The sequence below is a fragment of the Phalacrocorax aristotelis genome, chromosome 2, assembly GCF_949628215.1.
Source record: "Phalacrocorax aristotelis chromosome 2, bGulAri2.1, whole genome shotgun sequence".
NCBI classification, from domain to species: domain Eukaryota; kingdom Metazoa; phylum Chordata; class Aves; order Suliformes; family Phalacrocoracidae; genus Phalacrocorax; species Phalacrocorax aristotelis.
Genome location: NC_134277.1, coordinates 141,704,964 through 141,728,237, shown reverse-complemented (window position 1 = coordinate 141,728,237; position 23,274 = coordinate 141,704,964). Strand labels below are relative to the sequence as shown.

Genomic DNA, 23,274 nt, shown 5'->3' with positions numbered 1-23,274 from the left:
TAAAATATCAACTAGTTTTATTATGAAGGCACTTTTATTTAAAAGCAAAGCAGCATTAAAAGTAGATACTGGGCTGGGTCCTTATTTATTAATGTTCATTCTGTATGTGTACAGGAATCAAAAGTCATCTTAGTCAAGCCTGAGGAAAATGAGAATGAGGAAACAACGCACCTCACCCTGCCTTCTGCCATCCCGGGGTGGGTGATAAAACAAAATCTAACAGGGTCGTGGTTGTAATCAGTTGCTTGAGTACTGCAGTTGCTTTAGGATGTATAAAACCAGTTATGACAGGTATAGCTAGAGGACTTCCTAAATCCAAGAGGTATGTAGCTGGGGAATAAGGTGATATATTGGCAAAGTAACAAGCAAACCCTTGTGTTCATAACGGCTTGTCAGCTTAGTGCGGTTTTTGGACACTGTTCAAGCAAACGTGACTGCAATATGACATTATCCAAATTATACAGAATTCTATTTAAGTATTTCATTTTTTAGCTACTGAAATTGTCCATTTTCAGCAGATGCTGTTCCATTCTTTGAAACTGATCATTTGTTTCTGGCACTCTACTATTGGTGCCATTCTTGCTCCTGTTGGAATTTTGAAAATACAGCCTCAGTGAAGTTTTTGATTAACACACAAAAGCCTTTATGTAAAGGGAATATTTTTTGCCCCAATCAAAAAAAAAGACTCTTAAAACAGTTTTGTTATCTCACTTCCTTAGTAGCATCTAATTCCTCCTCCTCCTCCTCTTCCTCATCTTCATCTTCTTCCTCCTCTTCTTCTTCATCTTTTCTTAGCATACTGCTGGAAATCTGCTAAAACAACCACCCAACAAAAGTAAATCAAGCGTTTGTTCTCCTGAAAGAAAAACAGTTCTCTGTTGGCATTCCCAGTCTAAGTACTTTTAGGCTATTTGTTTAGGGGGGAGGGGGGAAGGTGCTTATCCCTTAACTCCTCAACCTCTAGTAATATGCACAATGCCAACAGAAAGATACGTGGCACAGAATATAAACATGATTTTTTAAAAATTACTTTTTAAAGCTAAAAACACCCCCATAGTCCTGAGAAATATTTTAGGATAGGGAAAACTGTATTGATCGAATTAATGCTAAAAATCAACAGGCTGCAAGTCAGTTTTTTGCTGGGTTGGCTGTTGAGGCAGCAGGCTTAAGGTGAGTATGAAGGCATAATCTTATCTTGGAAAACATCAAACCTCTTCAGTTAAATGAAAAACTCAATACTATGCTGCGCTCTGAGCTGTGTTTGAGAATAAGACAAACTTTACTAGAAGAGTCTGGATTCATATAAGATCGTTCCCTGCCCATCAGCGCTTGCCCTTCAGAATGCTACTGCAGTCCTTTTTTGGTTCATTGAATGTTAAAAACAAGTGCCAGCTGCCAAGCTTTCATCTCATCTGACAGATGCTGCCATCTATACTTTTTTCTAAGGGCTCAATCTAGCTCCTATTGAAGACAGATTCTTCACAGAAGATGCAACATTTACAATTTAAAGTAGAATGTAAGTATTTTTTTTCTTTCCCCATGAGAAAAGGAACATTAAACTCAAAGGTAGTTATCCAAGTCATCTGGAATGTTTTTAAAAAATTATTTTAGGTTCAGCAGTTCTCTGAGGGCATCTGCAGCTCTAATTTTCATTATATTTTTTGAGTTTTGTCACACAGAATGATATAATAAAACTTCAGTATTGAAGACAAAACTTGCCTTTTCTTTTAAAACCACCCCATTTTAAAAGTCCTTAAGTGCTAGTTATTAAATTGACTTCTGAAATTTCATTATTCAGACAGCTACGTATGTAACAAAAGTTTTCTGTGTGTGCATAAAGCAAACTGCAATCATTGTACTAATGGTTGTGCTGGTTTTGGCTGGGATAGAGTTAATTTTCTTCATAGTAGCTGATACGGGGCTATGTTTTAGGTTTGTGCTGCAAACACTGTTGATAACACAGGGATGTTTTAGTAACTGCCAAGCCATTGACAGAGAGTCAAGGGCTTTTGTGCTTCTCACCCTACCACACCAGCAAGCAGGCTGAGGGTGCACAAGAAGCTGGGAAGGGGCACAGTCAGGACAGCTGACCCTAACTGACCAAAGGGATACCCCACACCATATGACGTCATGATCAGTATATTAAGCTGGGGGAAGAAGGAAGGGGGGATGTTCAGAGTTACAGTGTTTATCTTCCCAAGTAACCATTACATGTGATGGAGCCCTGCTTTCCTGGAGATGGCTGAACTCCTGCCTGCCCATAGGAAGGGGTGATTGAATTCCTCGTTTTGCTTTGGTTGGTGCGTGGCTTTTGCTTTGCCTATTAATCTGTCTTTATCTCAACCCATTAATTTTGTCACTTTTACCCTTTCAATTCTCCCCCCATCCCACTGGGGGCAAGTGCGCGAGTGGTGGTGTGGGGCTTAGTTGCTAGCTGGAGTTAAACCATGAAAAAGCAGAAAAATCCTTGGTCTTCTTGATGCTCACAAAGTACATAATTTAACTTGAAGCAAATGCTTGCTTACAAATCTCTAAACATAGGAGAAAATTGACTTAATCATTGGATGAAGCTGGGTTAACTTGAATCTAAATGCCTAAAACAGCAATCTTTCATTCTGTGGAAGACAACAACGACAATGACACTGATTTGTAGCTGGAGATCAGGGAGTACTGCAGACTGAGCTTGTTAAGGTAGCTTCTTTTCAATGGATAGACTAGTTGTCCAAGTTATTTTTCCCAAGTGCATCTGAAATTCTTAAGCAGAACTTCAGTCATGTTTCTGAGTAAGAGCTCCCCCTTCCCCTTTCCTGAAATAAGAGGTGCTATTTTGGCTTTAAGGCTTTTTCTGCTCACTACTCTGACCATGCTGTAATTAACTAAATTATCACTGGTGGTGGTGAGGTGGCAGTAAGGTGGCCAACCTAAGAACCGAACTGGATCAGAGTAAGGCAGATGAGAAAGGAAATTAGGTAGTTTACAGCCATGTTATTTTGCCATAAAACTAGAACATACCTGCATTTAAAAATTTGATTTTTGATTACTTAATGCTGAAAAAAATAATTTTAAAAAGATTAATGGAGTCTCATAATTTGTTGCTCATCATAAATGATTTCATGTGAAAATGAATTCTCTAGGTTTACACGTAGGTGACGACTGTCCTTGCTTAAGTTGTTAAACTGCATGTTTCACTGCACATGCCACTACAGAAGCATGGCAATTCTCTCCTCATGTCTTACAGAGCAGGCAATGTTGGAATGCGTGGATGCAGACACTTTCAGCCTTAGTTAAGATGATAGAGGGCAGGTACAAAACAGTTTGCTATATTAAATGCATGTGGATAAAACTCATGTAGTTGAGATTGATCTGAAGTATCTGGAAAAGGTTATTCTCCTGCTATAGTTCTGTCTAAAATACAGCATACCAATCTCAATCAGTAAAACAAAATGCTTAAGATAAATTGCCAAGTGAAGTGCAAAATGAAGGGATTTACAAAGATTGTCGTGAAAACTTAAACAGCCTTTTCAGAACTTGTGTAAAGCTATGTATCTGCAATAGTCATGTTTAAAAAAAGCCCTGAACCCCTGAAGGGGTTTTCGTATAATGGGGTGCTATCCTATGCAAAACAGCTGTCCTGGTGCACAGAAGTTTTCACTCCTGATCATGTTAATTGCATAGAAATGAAAAAGTGCGGGTCTCACTGTTGTACTGTCAGTGCAGCTTGGGACATTAATTCTTTCTAAGAGGATTACCCATTGCTCCTTTCCTTGTGTTTTTATAGTACTGTCTGTTAACTTGAGATGTGGCAGGTAAGATGGAGAAACGAGCATCTCAATTGCTTCAGCTAGTCCGAGCATGAGTTAAAACAACTATGAAAGTCAAGGGGGTAAAGAGTTGAGGGATGAAAGCACTAAGATGGACACAAAAATACCAGTGGTCTTTGCAAATTCCTGCTTTTGATAATTTAGTGTACAGTACTCCTTTCAGAACACTTGCTCCAGGAGTGATAGGACACACTTAGATTATCACATTGCTTGACAAAGCAACATGACATCACGTTAAGGCATCAGAGCTTTAAAAGGAGGTAGCTCTTCATGAAAAAAATGAATCAAGCTCAAGGAGTACTTCAGATTTTTAATACAGAAGTAATACAGAAAGGTAGTCCACGGAACCAGAAATAAAATCAAGGATAGTACGTGCTAAATCCTCTGAAAGACACGTATTGTGTTACTGGCACAGCTTATCCCACCTGGTATGCAGTGACTTCCTGCCCCTCACATACAGGTTAGTGTTTGTCCCATGGGTGTCCCCATCTTTGTCTGTGTCACTCTGTGAACAGCTTACCATATTATTTATACTGCTTTAAGTTGAAAATTCCAAAGTACTGCATTATGGTCAGTAAATGATTATTATGCAGCATGAAACGAGACTTGTGAAAACTTTGGAGTGAAAGATCCGCAGAAAGGTAAAACTAGTCACCAGAAGGTTTTTCTGAATGCAGCAATTTTTGCTAGTGACATATTTGGTGGGTTCCAGAGGTGAAAGCCCTTCATGTAACTCAAGGTACTGATCCTGATGCAACATACGATTTGCAGAATCAGAAAGGGCAGCATGGGGTGTGTGCAGAACAGGATGCCTGCCTCTTATTTACTGCCCTGTAGTGACTGCATTCGTAGCGTGTTCCACCCCTTTTTTCTGCCACGTGATCCCCCTCTGCAGATACACTGCACAGCCCAGTAAGACGACATTATTTTGAAATGTATTGCAGTTTCCCTCTAGGTCTAGATGCCTTCCCGTTCTTTTCAGATATTCCAGTGAGAGGTTATGAGAACTTTAACATCTGAAGGTAAAGCTGAAAGAGAGGTCTAGGAGAAGAGTAAGGTAAACTTGCAAGTTAGTCAAAATGGAGTTCCACTCCATCTCTGAGAGAAATCAGTGTACATACATTCAGTTTTCTGTTGTTTTGGGTTTTTTTTTTCTTTGTTTCCTTTTTTTTTGTTTAAAGAGAGTCCAAAACATAGCTATCTGTGGCACCTGAAAGTAACGACAGATGCTTCTATACCCATGATAGTTTTACAGCACTGCAGAAAGCTCTCAGGGAAGATGGCAACAGATTTTTGACAGCTTCCTCTGGTCTTCAAAAAAATGAATGGGTAAACATTTTCTGAAGTAGCCTGAATGTGAAATTTGCTTGTTTGATAGAAAGGACAGGCAACTTTGAAAGTCAAGGCTGGTCTTTATGCACTGTATCACTGGTTTCTTTTTCAGATGGCACGACTCACACTTTCAACAACAGAATAACTCAACTGTAATAATTGATCCTTTCTGTTCTGAGAGCAGAGAAAGGGTAATGGTGTGTATGAAGTCAAGAAAACTTCAATTAAATATTACAATTCCAATACATATCAATCATGGTATCAATCATGACAGAATCAATACATGATTCTATCCAAAGAAGAAAAGTGGGATCTGTGCATTTTATATTTGGCCATCTTTGTTTTTAACTGAAATACTAGTAGGAATCATCTTAGTTACAGGATTAAGGCTGCAATAAAGAAGTAACTTAGCCATTTTGCAATGTCTGCAAGTTTACTGCTGCAAAGAAGTGCCAAAGATTTTTGCCAGGTAGCTGGGTCAAAAGCAGTGGCACTTTCTCCGTCTGTTTCACTTATTTTTATCATTCTCCTTTTTCTCACCTGCTCTGAATTTTCAGAGTATAAAAGTCACAGGGGTTTGCTCTGCTGCTGGGAGGTATCATGAGTCTGAGTTAGGATCTGGTACAAAACCCTCACTCTAGGATCTGGATACTCAGATGAAGAATATGAAAGTGTTATTTAAAGTGTTCTACATCTTTTCTCTGCAAGATGCCACAGTTTGACAAAATAAATAGTATCGCTCGAAATGTCGTTTTCCAAAAGCAAACACTGCAGCTCTGAAAGCTGATTTTTTTCTCAAATAAAAATGATATTTAGAAGCTGCATTATTAAAGCTTAGTATCATCTTTATGCCCTTGGAAGTTTCCTTACCTTTGTAACTGTCCTGAACTGAGTGAAGATAGTATATCTGTGTGTATGTACATTAGCTAAGGCTCTACTTAAGACATTCTTTGTGATCTAGCATTTAATTTTTTTCTTACCTGTACTGTCCTCAGTGAAGATTTTAAGGAGCCAGTTCTTTGCAGGGGGGACTTTGAATTTGCACGAACTATGTCTAAGCGAGATTGATAGTCTGGTGGATAAAGCGAGCTCCGAAAAACCTGTTCAAATGAAGAGAGCTGTGATTTGGGTGCCATGATACAGCTTGCAAGCTAACAATCACCAACACTGAAGCTAACAAAAATGCAGGTTTGGACAATTAAACCTGCTCTAGAAATATGCATCAACTGTAGTTTGGGTTGATCACTTTTAGCTGAAACAACATCCTTGCTCAACTTGAGACACATCAACACACTTACGTGGTCAAAGTAAACATTCTTCAGAGGCCTGAGGGGATTTACAAGGAAACCGCAATGGGTTCCCACCAACATATGTAGCTGAGTTTCAGGCTAACCTAGAGGTATGAACTCCAGCAACTCCCTTCAGGCTGCCCATTTCTTGGAGAGATGAAGTCTTAGCCCCTTCACAAGCAAATCCTTGCTGCCAGTCACAGCTGCATCAGAGAAGTTTTATCTGAAATGTTCAGATGTGCAGCTCAAGAAAAATTTGGGAAAACCCTTAGAATATAAGAGAGAGTGTAATATCCATTATATTTACAAGTTCTTTTCAATAGCCCAAGAGTAAATTTTAAGACTATCAGCCTGATACTAAAAATAATAAAAGCTATTAGTGCAAGACACTATTAAGTCAAGGAGATGGTAGAATTATGGTCAATCAATATTTTTATAGAAAGCAAATATTGTCCAATTAACAGGAAATTAAAAATGAGATTAGAAATATGAAAGATTTGAATTGGTGCCACATGACATTTTAATTGTGAAACTAGAATAGTACAAAATTGCCATGGTGTAGGTTAAATGAAATAAAAATACCAAGTAGTCTCAAGGGTGATGGTCACTGAAGAATCATGATTTGGTATATCTTGCACTAACTGAATACTGAGCTATGTCATGGAAAAAGTAAAATTAAGACTGGTAAGATTTACAAAAAAAAGACCAAAAATTATCCAACTTTCTTGACAAGCTGAACACATATACACAACATATATTTCAATTATAGTAAGTTTAAAGGCCCAATATCCATAAGAACTGCAAGACTGAATAAAGGACTGAAAAACATGTCTTGGGAAAGACAGACTATAACTCAAAGAGGACAGAAATGGTGACTTGAAATGAAGCTGTAACTGCCACAAGGCAAAAAAAGCAATTTGGTAACAAATGTCTCTTAATTCCAGAACAGCCTAATAAAAAACAATGACTGAAAGATGAAAACAAGCAAACAAAACTCAGAATAGAAAGAAGAGATTTTTAATGAAGTAATTAGTCTTTAGAACATCTTATCAGCACAGCGCAAGATTTTCTTAGTGTGCATCTTTAAAGCAAGATTCACTGCAGAGGTGTTCTTTAAAGAACTATGATTAGCTGAGCCTGGAGTGGCCGTTCATTTAGAAAAAGCCTCTTATCTGTATTTTGTGGGAAAGATTAGATTGCCACTGCAGTTTTCAGTTTTTAAAATCTCTGAGTTTATAAACATGCATGCTGAGCAAGGTTGTTCTGGGAACTTGAAACTTATGGTGCATTTTCTGCCCCAAAGAGTGAAAACTGGTTTTATGTACTAAGTAAATTGAAAAGCACTTCTTAATCATTCTTACCTCTAAATCTTCGTTTTCATCAATATTCTGGATATTTTGGTAGGCAGCAGTATATATCTCTAAAGCTTTCCCATGGAATAACATTTCAATAGTTATAAATTCAGAAAATATGTTCTAAAAGCAAATGAAAACAAAGGTTTTCTTAATGCAGTAAAGTACATTTCCATTTCAAATCAAGAAATTAGTGAATTCTGTACTTGGTATTTATATCATTCAAATAACTGCACAATATCTAGTACTTTTAAGTAGTCAGACCTGAATTTTATAAATTAAACAAATACCGGCTGGGCTGTCACTTACGCAGTTGTCATTTCACGCTAAGTTCTAAGTAAACGCTTGAAAAGGGAACAGGAGGCTCATTAGAAAGAAATAAATCATCATGCTGAAAACTCACTTGGTATTCCCTGACCTATTTGCAAGATGTAGTCAGTGGATTTTTGCTTTATTGATTCTTTTTGAACAGGTTGGGGATAAATTATCTGTAAATTCTATAGATGATTTACAGATAGTTACTATATTACTATCATATTTTATATAATATTCTTTATCTATTAAAACCACTTGATGACAACATCAGAACTCACACAATCTTTTTCATATTGCTCTAACATTAAGTACTGGCTGGTTTGGGTGGGTTTTTCAACCGTCTTTCATTTCTTCATATTTGGTCTATCAGTCTTTTTTTAAATGAAAAAAGTATCTCACTTCAGCAATTTTTTAATTAAATTTGAGATCACATAACGCAAGTGTTTTTCAGTCACTATACTCTCTGGAACTTAAGCCACTTAATGTTTGACATTAGGAGAGAAATGAAAGCTCTGATTACTTTTAGTCACTGAACATTTTGTGCTTTCTACATCAGTAAAACTCATAGCTGCAGTAACCTACACCAATTTCAGCATGGATAAATACATTTGCTAATGATTATTTATGTTAATTTTGCTGGTATTAATCCACATTTATCATTCCAGCAACTGTTGGAAGGTGCAGGTGCTCAACAGCATACAGGAAAATTCTAAATTCTATAAACTCTAAGAATAAGGAACTGATTTTTTTTAATTGCAAAGTTAAAGATATTTGGATTATGAAATATTCATTAATACCACAAGATTTATATTTACGTAGGCTTAAGTTAATACTAAATGTTGCTCTTGCCAAAGAGTAACTATAGTAATTTCATTATGCAAGATGAAATGTGATGTCATATTCTGACACATGAGCACACATACTTTTATGTCCTTTATTTTCTGTTTCTCAAAATTATCAATGGTTTCCTCTAATTGCCGAGTTGTTCGAGTTGCATCCAGTGAAGCTCTCTGCAGTTCACTTTCAGCCTGGTAAAGTAACAAAAAGGTGAAATTAGTCCTGTATTTGATACAAAGAATTTTACTGTAATTTCCAAGAAAACATTTCAGTCTGGGTTTTCAAAATACTACAGTTATTGTATTTGTAGATTTGTTTGTAGCTTAGTAAACAAAGAAGCCTTCTACACCTTTGTGACTTTGATCTGAAACATGAAAAATGACTAGGTGCAGCCCATCAGGAAAGTCCCACTGCCCTAACCCATTTTCTGCAATAATCACCTGCTAATTCCACCGAGCCAGCCCTGACCCTCTGCTGACAACACAGTGACAGGGTTCAGGGAATTAACCAGCACAGGGGTTTACCCTTCAGAAAAATTAAGTGGTTTTTTTTTTTTAAGCTGGTGTAATGGAGAGGGCAGGAGTACATCGCCAAGAATGGCGGATGCATGGAAAAGATCACTATTAATTCTCAGTTCAGATAAACCTGCTGGGTCAAGAATGAATCTTTTCCAGTATCGTGTGCTGAACCTCATCTTACTAAGTTTTTATACATTATTTAAATAGACAGTAAACAGGCAGCTTGAACTAATGCACTTCTCTTGTAAGTATCTCAATCAGTGGACTAGAGTTAATATCAGCTTTAGATCCAAAAGCATTTCAGGTACTTTATATTTTTAGTAAATTTGTATTATTAAAATATTTCATAAAAACCATCTTCAACAGGGCACTGGGAAGGGGACATACCAACCAACCCCTAATGCATAAATACACAGTTTTATTTCCTACTACAAAAAGCATTAGATTTGTATAACTATGAACTGTATAAAAATGCACATTACCATTTAAATAAAGATATTGAAGCTATTCTGGTTAAGTAAAGTCTGAGAACTGTGTACTATTACAAAATAATGATGAAAATATGTAGCAGCTTACATCTGAAGACTGCAAAATTTGGGTCTAAACATATTTTATTTTCCATACATTTCTGGTCAAACATCATACACTAGTTTAGACAGTAGTTACACAGAGGCTCTGTCAGTGAGTATCATCAGGAATCTATCCTAGGATTTGGAAATAGTGTATGGATCAAGTAATTGTATGCTATGATCAAGCCATAGGATTCTTCCAATTTCTATAATACGGCAACTTGAGAGTTTTCTTTTTTTAAAAAAAAAAAAAGAAAAAAAGAAGAAATAGACACCACAGACCCAGTTCCCACAATCTAGTTTTTAGTGTTATGTGCATATGGAAACCTAAGGCTTAAGACATGCTCTGTCACTTCTTTTTCCTTGATTAGAATCTGGTAACCTCATATTACAGGATTATCAACTTGAAACAATCACCTTACAAAAATGGCTTAAAGTCATAGGCGCAATTCTGCCATTACGGGGCAAACAAAATTGGTAAACATCTTTAGTAGTACGTAAGGTTGCATGTTCATCTCCCTTTCTCAATTTTGCCCAAAACACAGGAGGGAAACAGAGTAAGAAAAGACGTTTTGTGTATTCTCAATTATTACAGTCGCTCTCTGTAAATGAAGGCAGCTGTTATGCATAAGCAGCCATTACACATACAAATATAGTACGTTATTTCTATGATAATCAAAATATATCTTCTCAATCCATCTTAAATAGACTGGCCAGATTTTGTGCGCAGATGCATTGGGAAAGGAATTTCGTTTGTTGTGGAGTGAAATGTCTAAACTTGCAGAAGCTGCATAGTTTGTACAACAGCAGTTCGGTATTTTCTCTTCTGAAACACTTACCTGTGACTGGAAATATTGGTAAAGGAAAAAATGGCAAAATAATCAATATTCATAAAAATATCTGTTTTCACTTCTACTTTTAATATATAGTGAAGTATTTACCTCAGATATTTCAAAACTTCTGTTTACTTGGAAGGTGCTATTATGTTATCTGAAGCTTCCTGCTACTTACAGTTTGTTATAGCTTTGCTAGAATTCAGGTATCCAGGCCAAAATATTTCAGGACAGCTGTCTGTCTTGGACTGAGGGTTTGTTTATAAAAAAAAACAACAACCCAAACCAAAACCAAGACAACCTAGGTAGACCATTTCAGGAAAAAAAATCAAGTTTGATTTTTAGAAATGCATTTTTATATTTAAAAACAAAATCTGGTGAGGTTTTCTTTTCAAAGCTGTACTACCCCCACATTTTACAAGATGGACTTGAAATGTGGGAATGAGTACAGATCCTTTGCCATCTGTGGCCAAAGTCGGTTAGCTGCTGAAACATCACAGTTGCTCAAGAGTAAAAGAACCGCTGCTGGAGCCTAACAGCTATGCTAATGAACATGCTGAAGCCTCTCGCAGACCTAAAAGCTGACCTGCATACATCATCAAAAGGAACACATTCTTATTTCCCACACTTTTTATGCATTTTGTGTTGATCACTTTTAAATGCAAGTATGTAGCATTTGGTGCCTTTGGCCATATGCAAAACCAGACTGCTCTGAAATTTAATAACTCTTCAGGCAAAGTCTTAAGTACAGAAAACACAGGTGTTACAATAAGCTAAGCCACAGTAGGGTATTTAGAAGTACCTCAGCAAAGAGACAAGAGGAAACAGCTAGGTGCCAGCTGTATAACCATGAAATCAACTGGAAATTAGCACAAGAGGGAGAAAAATGGGACCAGTCTCCCTTTTGGGAGAATAGTTTACTGTTAGCATTTACTCCCTAATTCTAATAGAAGAGAACTCTGCATCACAGCTCAAGTTCTAACCCTACAGCTGACATCTGTGTGTCTTTATTACATGAGGAACTCTAATTAGTCATCACTTCATTTAACTGATTTGATTAATATTAAATGCGAATTCTTTCATAGAGACAAAAAAAAAAAAGTAATTCCCCTTGGTGGCAGTTGACCATCACAATAATTTTCTCTCTTTCTACAGTCCCATGCCCCAGTCACTACAAAGATCCTAATTTATAAAGTTGATGAAAACATGCCAAGAATAGGACTGTGTCACTCCTGAGTCCAATGCTAGAGCGTAAGAAAAAAAGGCACATCATCATGAACTTAAATGCTGTATCGTAATACATAGGCATAAAGGGACTGAAGTAGGATTGCCTCAATCCCCTTTATTTTGGCATTCCTAGATTCTGACTGCTTCAGAATTTGAAACTTCAATGAGATTTCAATGGAAATTTTGTAGAGGCTTGATTTTTCCCTCTGTGATACAGACTAGTATACTGGGGAGGGTCACTGGTGCTTTGAAAGGAAGAGTAGTCCAGTTGAGTATTCTAACAGAATAACAACTTTTCCTTTCACACTTCATCTCACAGCTGGAGGAAACTCACACCCCATCTAGGTACAAGGAAGCACAACAACTACCAAAATGACAGGGAGAAAAACAATAAAACAAAAAATCCACAGAAGTAAAAAGGAAGTTGCCTGATTAGACTTATTTTCAAAAACCTCCAAATTCCTAAATGCAGTGTAAGCCTACCTTTCTTGCATAAACATATCAAATACTTTGTAGTTTCTTTTCAATCAAAAAAAGGAAGTAACCAACCAAGCAGCTCTTATAAGCTGTAACTCATCATAAAGTTCAAGAAAAAATTCAGCATCAACATAGGCAACAGTCCCTCTAAAGAGCATTCTTCTCTTATTACTTTCTAAACACAGGAAGTTAATTCACAAAAAACTCTGAAAATATTTCTTATAGCCACTAGAAGTGCAGGATACAATAATGTGTCGATCTGATGGATTCCGCTGACGTGTCTTTTCCAGTTGAGATAATTGCTTGGCTTCTCGGTTCTTTGCTGTTAAAGTTGCTTTAAGATCACCCTGGAAATAAAATGTTTTAGACATGTATGAAATAGATCTGGGATAATACAAAATGCACTTTCCTCCATACATGCATTGCCTAGAAAACATGAACAAAATTTCTGCTTTGAAGAAAATCAGATTTTACTGACCTTATCCTGTTAAATGATCCCCTGAAGGAGAAGTCAATAGGGACACCAAGAGAGTTTAGCACCTTGCACAACTCTCTGTAGCACACACTGTAATTTAACATGTGCGTGGGGGGAAGATATTTAGAGCTTTTTATGAAAAGTACAGTAGATGGTCAAAAGCTGAGATTCCCAAAGCAGTAAGAAGACAGGCCCATTCCAGGCTTCGCAATGGAATAAAGGTGGCATTTAGAAATAAAAAGTGGCATCAGATAAATCAGTAAGTTAAAACCCAACCAGGCAGCAGTCAGTACCAGTCAGTAGTTAACAAGAACACAAAACTGCTACACAGAGCTTAATGCGTCATAGAGAATCCATGGCTGAAAGCATTCAACTGCGTATTTATATATGCAGTTAGTGAGGTGTTTAAATACATTTGGAACAAAATACATCCTAGTAATGATGGAGCTGTAGAAGATTAAACTTATTGATCTAGAAAAGGCAGAAACTGATGATAAATATTTTTGCTCCTCATTTCCAAAGGAGAAGTAGGATGTACTTCTAGGAGAATCTGCGACAATTTAAAAATGCTTACATACCAGTCTTAAATTCTTGTTCATGAGATAAAACTGTGTTTTGCAAATAGTTTGGCATACACAGAATCTAAAATTGTCAGTCGGATATTTATCACTACATTGACCCTGGTATAGAAAATTACATTAATTTTGATGGCTGTAATTTAAAGGAGCAGTACCTTCGAACAAGTGGAAATACAGCCCAAAGGAATCAGTCTAATAAAATCTGAGGCAGGACTTGGGCATGCATTTCAAACCACCATTTCGTCTAAAAAGACCAGTTCCTATTTATCTATCACTCCAGAACGGAGTGGATTAAAGCTATTAAAACCTATAATCTTGGGAAGTCGTCTGTTCTCCTTCCCTGGATATTTGCATTCTAACATGGTTGTAGGTCTCCTTCACCCAGAAAGACATGCAACCAAGAATGTGTCTCTTACAAGAAGTTCTGCGATCCTGTGACCAGATCAGCAGTCAATGACAAGCATAAGCATGCCAAGTTTCTGAGCAATAACGAGTCTGTACACGAGGTCAGGATCAAAACCACACAGTTTCTTCTTTGTTTCTGTCCTTACTGTCTGTATGTCCGTGTGTACATGACTGTCATTTTGCTTTATCTTCAGGGACACAGAGTGGGCTTCTGATAATAAAAAAAGCCCGCATCTTTAGCCCATCAAAACTAATTTTGCTGCTTTTCTTTAAAAAGGGAATTTACAGCACCTCTAAGGCCATCTGAAAGACTGCTGGAAAGGGCTTTCTCCTTATTGAAAAAAACACCTGGCTGCAAGAAGAGCAATAATAAAAAATATTTTTCTTGCTTTACATTTTACATTTTAAGTTAAAGGTAGAGAAAGAGAAGAGAAAAATTTTTTGCCATAGAACAAAGCAGTTTTCTACCTAATGGTCACAGCTGCATGTTTAAGGTTATTTAATGATTGGGCCCCATTAACAGCACTGACTTTCTAGGCCCATTTAAAACTGTCAATCAGACTAAACACTGTGGATGAAAGGGTTCTGACTTTCATGCAAAGTATATTTGAGAATGTGAAGGAAACCACTAGTTACCATTATAAAATCCAGTATTTTCTTTCTAGCACTTAGTGACTTTAGGCATACCTACAGGGACTGCACTGTTCTCTACCTTGTCTACCTCTGTTCTCTGCAGCAACAACAGCCATTAAACTTTCTTCTCTACTAGCCAAAGCCTGACAAAGAGTTGGTGCTTCTGTGGCTATAGTGGTGGAGCTATATACAAGTTTTGGAGGTACAAAGATAGGGCACAGTTACACAGACATTTTGTTTAGGGTGTTGAAAAACTGAAAAGGGTGCAGAAAAAAAACCATTTAAAATATTAAAAAGCTGGGGAAGGTGATGCTGAAAGAACTAAGCTAACTGAAAAGAATGAAAAAAATTAGTTTTACTAGCATCTAAATACCTTCATCTAGAAAACAAATAGAGCATCACACTGCTCTTTAATCTCAGTGGAACACATAACAAGAACCAAAGATTAGGTGAAGTCTTTCATTTAAAACAAAACACCAAAAACACCAACTAACTGCTAACTACCACAAATAGCCCTACATTCCCCTCCAGTGTCTTCAGACCTAGATTTGATATGTTTTTGGAAAATACGTTTTAATTACACCAAAGGAGAAATGGAATGGAATGTAATAGCCAGTGAGATAAAGAACAGGTACAGAAAATATAAAATAATTCATAGTGCTTCTGGCTTTAAACTATGAATTCAAGTCACACATAAGAACTCTGGTCAGCCATCTAATCTCAAACCATACAGAAGTACAGCTGCAGTCCATCCAGCACACAATGAGCTGGTAGATCCTCATCACTGTACTGTTACCTGCTTTAGTCACTGAAGTTATTAAAGCAAACCAATCCTTTCTTCTGCAGGTGGATCACCTTGGTTTTATGATGTCCTGTTTTATATGAAGAAAAGGAACGAGGAACAGAGTTGCCAAAAAGCAGAAAAGTGAAGACTGATATAAACAACGAAACAGTACAGCTTGGCCAAATCCTGCCCCAGAAAGCTACTCAGCATAGCAAACCAGGACTTGAGAATGAAACAATTTTATTGCATTAGCAGTTGAAGGACAACACTATTCTGATTGACCTGGGCCTCTTTAAAGCATTTAGTATCACAGGATATTGACATCTTACCCCACAGAAACAGCAACAATTCTGTTTAGATACAGCCGAAAAATAGTTTGTGTACAGCCTGGAACAGATCCAGAAAGTAGCAGTGAGAAAATCCCCTTTATAAGAAGTGCTATAATGACTTATTCTTCCTGATTTTACTTATTCAGCTAAGGTAAAGCAGTCCTACAACAAGCACCCTGTGCTAGCTTTACATGAGTGACAAAACCTGCTTCTTCACAAAAGATGTCCCAGTGGTTAGAGGTAAAAACTGGAGACCAGACAGTTGGAAGTTTAAACCAAGGTTTATGGTAACAAGCGGGGGGGGGGGGGGGGGAAATAATTTAATGGCCTACATCTTTAGTGAAGCCTTAGTTCGAAGGTATGTTGATAAAATCCCATCTACAGTTTAATAAGAACGCTCTTGTACTCCTCACTGTAGCTAGGATAAATCTTACATAATGCTTGCTGGCATTCTGAAAGGCAAAGACAACAGGACATGCTATTCACTGTTGCAAGGGATGACCTGGCTTCTTCAGTTGCTTCTGTCCTCAGCATTTACTGGGTACCAGTGGCAATTCACCTCAAGAAGGTATCTTCAATGCTCTGGGAAGCCCCAAGCACTGCTGCAGTGCTCTGTGTCTCCTCAGCAATACTATTGCTGTAAACACATGAAACCTGTCTTCCATCTCAACATTTATATTCCATAGAATATTCAGTCAGTTCTAAGTCTCTCAAACTGGGTTTCAGGGTGACTGTTACGATAACAAATTCTAGGATATAGGCTTTGTAGTCTACAATGCTTCTAAGGACTACTGCATGTAGTACCATGTAAGTGCAGCATACATTTCCTTCATAATTGTTTCTCTAACAACCAAGTGAGATAGCTGTGCAGTACGTTCCAAACTGGGTTCTTCACCATATTGAAAAGATACATGAAAAAAAACCCATGAAAAATGCTAGTTTGAGATGCTACACCACAATATGCTCAAATTAACCATGACGAACACACTGTAAGATTTTTGTATGTAAAAATATCATCAAATAATGATCATATAACCTTTTGATTTATATAGATTATGATACAGATATATACATCAATTACAGATTTGAGTTTACCAGATGAAGGTATCCTCTTGTAAAAAAGACAAGTATTACTAAGAACTACTTTGATCCTATAAACTAGTATCTGCTTATTAAAATTTACTTGCTCAAACTTATCCCTCCTGGAGGAAAGAAATTTACAGCTATTTTGTGGGAATAGTTCAAACTCCTGTATCTGCCGTTTCCAGAATACAGTGAATGAAGAGACCTCAGGTTTTTGTGTATCTTCAGGTCATCCTGATGACTTTGCAGGATAGAGAGGGATTCAAGCCACTACCTATTTATCAGCTTCAAAAAGCATCTTCTACATTATGAAGTTCAATGTAGAATGCAATTCTAAGTTAGAAAAGCTGTTAAAGACAGCATATAGACGACTAAGAGCCAAAAGCATTACATGTAATTCACCGCTGGAACTCGGAATAATAATAATGATAACAACAACAACAACAACGACATTATTTATAAAGAAAAATGTCCTGAATTTGCACCATGCAGGAGGTTTTGTGCTATCCACAATGCCTTTTTTTTTAGCATTTGCTTGTGCTCCAAAGGTCTGAATATCATTGTCTTCACATCAAAGCTTTTTCCTCCAACATATATATAGTTTCAGTTCAGATGTATTACAATGTATATAATTTAGTCAGACTGATTACTGCAATGTGAGAAATCAGAACCACTCGCCCCTGTAAAGCAGATGCTTTCAACTGAGTGGTCAGAACACTAAAATGTACCTTGTGGGAAAAAGAGACGTTTAACCTACCCTTTTAAGTTTCACTATGGTCCCATAACTTTTCAGAGGTTCAACAACCTTGGCTTCAAGCCTGTCAACCTACAAAAGAAATCACAAGGTCACTAAAATCATCCACATCTATGGTGTGCAGAAACAGGAAACAATTCATTTAGTAGTGACTCATCTTACTAGGAGTTTAGTCCATATGTGCTGAAAATATGTTGGGATGGAGGCTTTAAAAATATTGCAAAACCCAGAGTCAATTAAAGTAACCAGTAAAACATCTGTGTTTTGAGGAGCCTAAGCTGATTTCTAGCAGAATTCCTTCTTCTTCCTTGGCAGTAAATCAGGATAAATAAAACATGGAGATTGTAACAAAAGAGTACTAAATACATCAAACACTGCATCTTGGAGATCTGTAGCTTTCTATCTAAAGTTAAAGATCAATATATTTGCTCTACACTTCTTGGTAGATTATCATAGAGTCATAGACTGGTTTGGGTTGGAAGGGACCTTAAAGATCATCTAGTTCCAGCCCTCCTGCCATGGGCAGGGACACCTTCCACTAGACCAGGTTGCTCAAAACCCTATCTAACCTGGTCTTGAACACTTCCAGGGATCGGGCACCCACAGCTTCTCTGGGCAACCTGTTCTGGTGCCTCACCACCCCCACAGTGAAGAATTTCTTCCTTACATCTAACCTAAACCTACTCTCTCTCAGTTTAAAGCCATTACCCCTTGTCCTATTGCTACAGGCCCTTGTAAAATGTCCCTCTCCAGCTTTCTTGTAGGCCCCCTTCAGGCACCGGAAGGCTGCTGTAAGGTCTCCCCAGAACCTTCTCTTCTCCAGGCTGAACAACCCCAACTCTCTCAGCCTGTCCTCGCAGGAGAGGTGCTCCAGTTCTCTGGTCATCTTTGTGGCCATCCTCTGGACTCGTTCCAGAGTGGTGGTTTGGGGACACTCATGGTAGGAGGATGCAGGCCAAATGTCAGTTTTTAGAAACGAATTTAAAATCGAAAAAACCAAAACTCCAGTTCTTAAATATGTACCATGAAATTACAGATTCAGCATTTAAAGGTGAAAACGGACAGAGAGATCATGCAGTCTGACCTCACGTGCACCTCTGGCCATAATATAAATTTACCCTATTAACAGAGAGGTAAACTGCTATTACATCAACTGAAGCATAAGGACCTATATGTGGCTCAGCTGGAGCCAGATGCATAGGAGCTTATGGAAAAGGTTAAAAATTGCACTATCCACACCCTTGGATTTCTTATTACTTCTTAAAAATCTGTTCCTAGACACACTGTTAAAGATCCATGCATATTTCTTGTTTTTCAAACCCTCTATTTAGTAGACTAGATACCTCATAGATCAGCTTCTTTTAAAAAGTTTTCTTTTTTGACCTTGTTAATACAGAAAATGACTTGCAATGCCTTTTTTTTTAAAAAAAAAATTCCTATCTTAAAACATCAAGAATGTCAACTACTTTAGTCTCTCTCTTATATTATAGTGGTCCTTCACTTTTCAAAACTATAAACTGGAATTTTCTATGCCCTACTGAAAGAATAGATATGTACGCCAAAAACTAGTTTGAGTACCTGTGAATGAATTTATTTTTTTCATAAATCTCAGCATTTAGAATTCTAGATCATAAATTACAATTTGATTGGCCCCACACATAGATGTGTCAGTGGCATAAACACCTTTCTTTACACACTCACTTATCTAGCAGACATGTGGCTACGTTGTCACACGTGGGCCAAATCAATTTTGTACTTTTAGTGTTGAACTACAGACTTATGAAATCTACAGAGGTCCCCTACAGCACCCAGTGAAGGATTCCAGTTAGTATTCTCTTCTACACTGCTTCTGATAACAGGCTGAGCAAAAGGAAGATGACTGATTTTACCTCAGCTGCTGCTACACAGCTCAAGTCACAAAACTAAAAGAACACTTTGTTAACCATAAATCATAATGTAAAGTCTAAGACCAATAAAAGACTTGATCTGTCTCAAAATTCTGTGAGCACTTATATGGACCGTTTCACTGAACTGAACGGGACTAATCACAGACAGTTTTCACTAAAGTTATTAGCAGAGTAAATGATGAATATTTTGGCAGCCTATCCTGTTCTGCCACTAATACATTTAAAAGTATTAGTTCTGCCACTGTTCTGCAACTAATACGTTTAAAAGTGTTTTTTCCTATGTTTCTCTCATGATTGCAGAGTATCTCTTTTCCCTTTTAATCACAGATAAGTAACCGAAAAGTTCAGATGGCAAACACAACATGTACAGCTTTAATTTTGTACCTCTGCCTGGCGATAATCCTGAAGTCTGGAAAATTCATCTGCAAAGTTTTTCAGTCCAACTTTTAAGTTTGGTGTCTCTGTGGCTGCATATGCATATATTTCATTTACTAGAAGATCTGCTTTGTCTCGTAGTCTGGCAGTTTTACGTACATATCCAGCAAATATTTGGCACAATTCACCAAAATGTTTTTCCACATTTGAAACAGCATCTTGTATTTGTCTAGTCTGATTGTCCCTGGATACCAAAGAAAAATAAGTGAAAAACAAAGAAGGGGACAAATGTTTACAACACATACAGATGAAAAACTATATAATTATACTATTAATAATTTATGCATGATTTGGACATCTCATTTCAGTGCAAAACAGAAATCTACTCTTAAAAAGATAATGTTGTAACAGTCTGATGCAATATGTGCTTATTTATGAATGAATAACAAACAAAGCAGGATTTATACTTAAAAATAAAGATCCAATACAGGAAAACCCAAATCACAAAAATCAGCTTGGAAGTTTCCCTCCTGTGGTTAAACAAAAGCTTGCTATAACTGTTGGTATTAATTACTAACATAGTGGTAACACCTGCAGGTCTCAAACAAGATTGGGTCATACAGTTTCCTGTAAGAGTCTGCAATCTAAACAGACAAGTCAACAGTTGGAGGAATTAGGCAGTAGAGGGTAAATCTGTAAAGGTATTAGATGTTCTTTAAATTGTGAACAGGTACCACTGCTCCCAGTCAGCACTACAGAGGATAAATATCCCTGAGAATTAGAGAAAAAAGTGAATGGACACAAGTACAGAAGTGAAAACTCTAAAAACACAGAGAGGACATTCACCACACCAACAAATTATTTTCTTTTAAATCATACTAACTTAAGTATTTTTTAATTTTAATAAATGCCTATATGTTTCATCATTAATGACCTAAATAAGTAATTTGAATTTTTAATTAATATATTTCACTTGATATTTTGCTTTCCTATTCCTATGTCATTGGATGGTCTTGCTTTAGTTATGCTTCAGCGATCCTGTTAAACCAATAGTGTGTCAGTTAATTCATGCCAGTTGTTGTTGATCTGACTGAATCAACTACAGGACAATTTAGCTAACAGCAGCTGCCAGATACTGGGTCCTAAGAAATCTCCATGGTCCACACGAGGTGATTCATGTGAAGTGCTGGAATTCTCAGCAAGAGAATTAATTCATACCACTGTCTTAGTGAGGGACAGAAACTAAAGACTTCCTTCATACCCTTAAGCTGTCCCAACGCCAAATGTTGACCAACATTTAAATATTGACCTAATATCATGACACGTGAAAATCAGAAAAATTGGAAGAAATTTAATACTTTAAACAACATTGCAGTCAATTTAAATGAACACCTTTCGTCAAGAACTCTTCAGGAAAAATATTTTAGGCAAAAGTTCTGCTACAGGTAAAAACCCAGCTGTGTTGCTTCAAGGCATGCAATCCAGAAGACTATTCAAAAGAGATTTTGTTCAAAGAAAAAAAAGAGAAAAAGTCCAAGTAAGTTGTTCAGTCCTCCAGGACATGCTTGAGCATAGAACCATTTGAACAGGAAAGGTGCCACCCAGTGAGCAGGAAAATAAGTGTCTCATTAAGTATTAATAAGTTGTTTCTAAAAATTAGTATTAACTGTTAAAATCTTCAGTAAAAGGTACACCTTTCCTATTATTTTGGAAGGTCTTCATGCCGGAAAGCGTTTCTCTCCCGGGGGGCAACTTTAATCACGATTCCTCACCCACTTTACAATTTCGATCTCACAGTACTCACATGCAGATAACATTTTGGGATATGAAACGCTACATTTCCTCAGACGGTGATGTGAAAACGTTTTTTTTTCTTTTTCCCCTCATAATTATTTGTGACCGCTTAGAGGCGGCTACAAAATTAGTGACAGGCCCGATTAAATCGGCAACACTTTTCCTCACCTCCGCAGAGCACACCAAGCCTAGAAAAGTTTTGCGGCCTTTACCGGAGGAAGACGGCGGCGGATCCCCCAGCCCCAGAGAGGTCAGCTTCCCTAAGGGGGCCCTGGCTGAAACAGGGCCTCTTCCCCTACCCGCCACGGCCAGGCCACGCAGACGGCCCCCGCCAGGAGCCGCCCCCCGGGGGGACGGGCAGAGACCCGCAACCAGCACCGAGGCGGCGGCGGCGGCGGCATCCCGGCCCCCCCCACCGCCCCTCACCGCCCCGTTACCTGGCGTCCAGCCCGCGGCCCAGCAGCATCATGGCGGCGGCGGCAGCCCGGCGGGAAGGAGGGCGGCGCTCCGCGTGCGCTCGGTTTCCATGGTCACCGCGCGGGCCCCGCCCCGGCCCACCCGGGCCGGGCAAGAGAGGGGCGGGCTTTTAAAAAGTCTTTTAAAAGACTTTTCCACCAGGAAAGGTCTTTAAAAAAGGAACACCCCATATTTACACACACTCTTACAGCTCCCCAACCCCCGCCATCCCCTGTCTGTAAAGAGCGGGTATTGGGAATGTGACTTGGGGTTTGCGACTGAGGGACTGTGTGGGCGTCCTCCTGCCTCAGAGCTGGAGAAAGAGGCTGCTGGCAAAGTCCTGGCGGGTCTTGTGTAGGACAAGAGCAAAAAAGGCTCGTAAAGGAAGAGAGGTAGGATTGGTGCTGCGTCCAACACAAACCAGCTCCAAAATAGATCATTGCGCGAGAGAGAAGGGCTTAGGAAAGTGTTAGCATGCATGAGGAAGTTTTATAGGCTTGCCTGGGCGTGTGAATAGAAACTGATATAGTTAAGACTTGGTTTTTAACTTTTCATCATTTTTTTTTTCCTCTTAAAAGTAGATTATTGAGGTCATTTCAGCTGAAACTTTAATTCCTCTCAAAGAAACTACAAACAATGGGGATCTACTTGGATCTATTTAGTGGTTTGCACCAACTAAGCTGAAATGAAGTGGGGCCAGTTTTCCTCTAGTGAAGTTTGTGCAATCGGTGGTGAAACTCACCCCAAAGGTTTGCAGCCCTTAAGGACTTGGCAGACTAATACATCTAAGCCCAAAATTTCCTTCAGAAGATGCAGGGGTGAGAGGTCAGCTGTTACCTGAAGGTCTTAACTTCTTTAACTGGAGGCTTGAGATGAGAGGCTATAACATTTATTTTAAAATCAACCCACTATTAATAATCTAGTAAATCAGTTAAATGACCTAGCCAATAATGACGTCACTGTTATTAATGTGCAATTCTGTAATTCCTCACACTATAGCAAGATCTGAGTTTATCACTCTTAAGTCTTATTCATTACACACAACTACCACTGAATTACAGCTCTATCACCTGTGTCTTTACCATGTCATACTGCTTGTTATGAGGGTGCGATATGATCCATTTCTGGACA

At 38.0% G+C, this 23,274-nt stretch overlaps 1 protein-coding gene across 2 annotated transcripts; it reads right to left on the bottom strand.

The window, feature by feature from the left end:
* Window positions 1–22,242, bottom strand: CIBAR1 (CBY1 interacting BAR domain containing 1). Of its 2 annotated transcripts, none has more exons than XM_075085398.1 (8): window positions 22,125–22,242; window positions 19,903–20,137; window positions 17,615–17,683; window positions 12,816–12,917; window positions 9,033–9,137; window positions 7,804–7,917; window positions 6,134–6,253; window positions 1–813 (listed from the first exon to the last, which is right to left on the bottom strand). In XM_075085398.1, exons 1-8 carry the CDS (start codon window positions 22,154–22,156, stop codon window positions 703–705), a joined length of 888 nt encoding a protein of 295 aa, XP_074941499.1. In that variant the 5' UTR covers window positions 22,157–22,242; the 3' UTR covers window positions 1–702. The 2 variants fall into 2 exon arrangements, with proteins under 2 accessions (XP_074941499.1, XP_074941501.1); XM_075085400.1 differs by having other exon boundaries at window positions 1–810; window positions 22,125–22,232.
* Window positions 22,243–23,274: the final 1,032 nt, after the last annotated feature.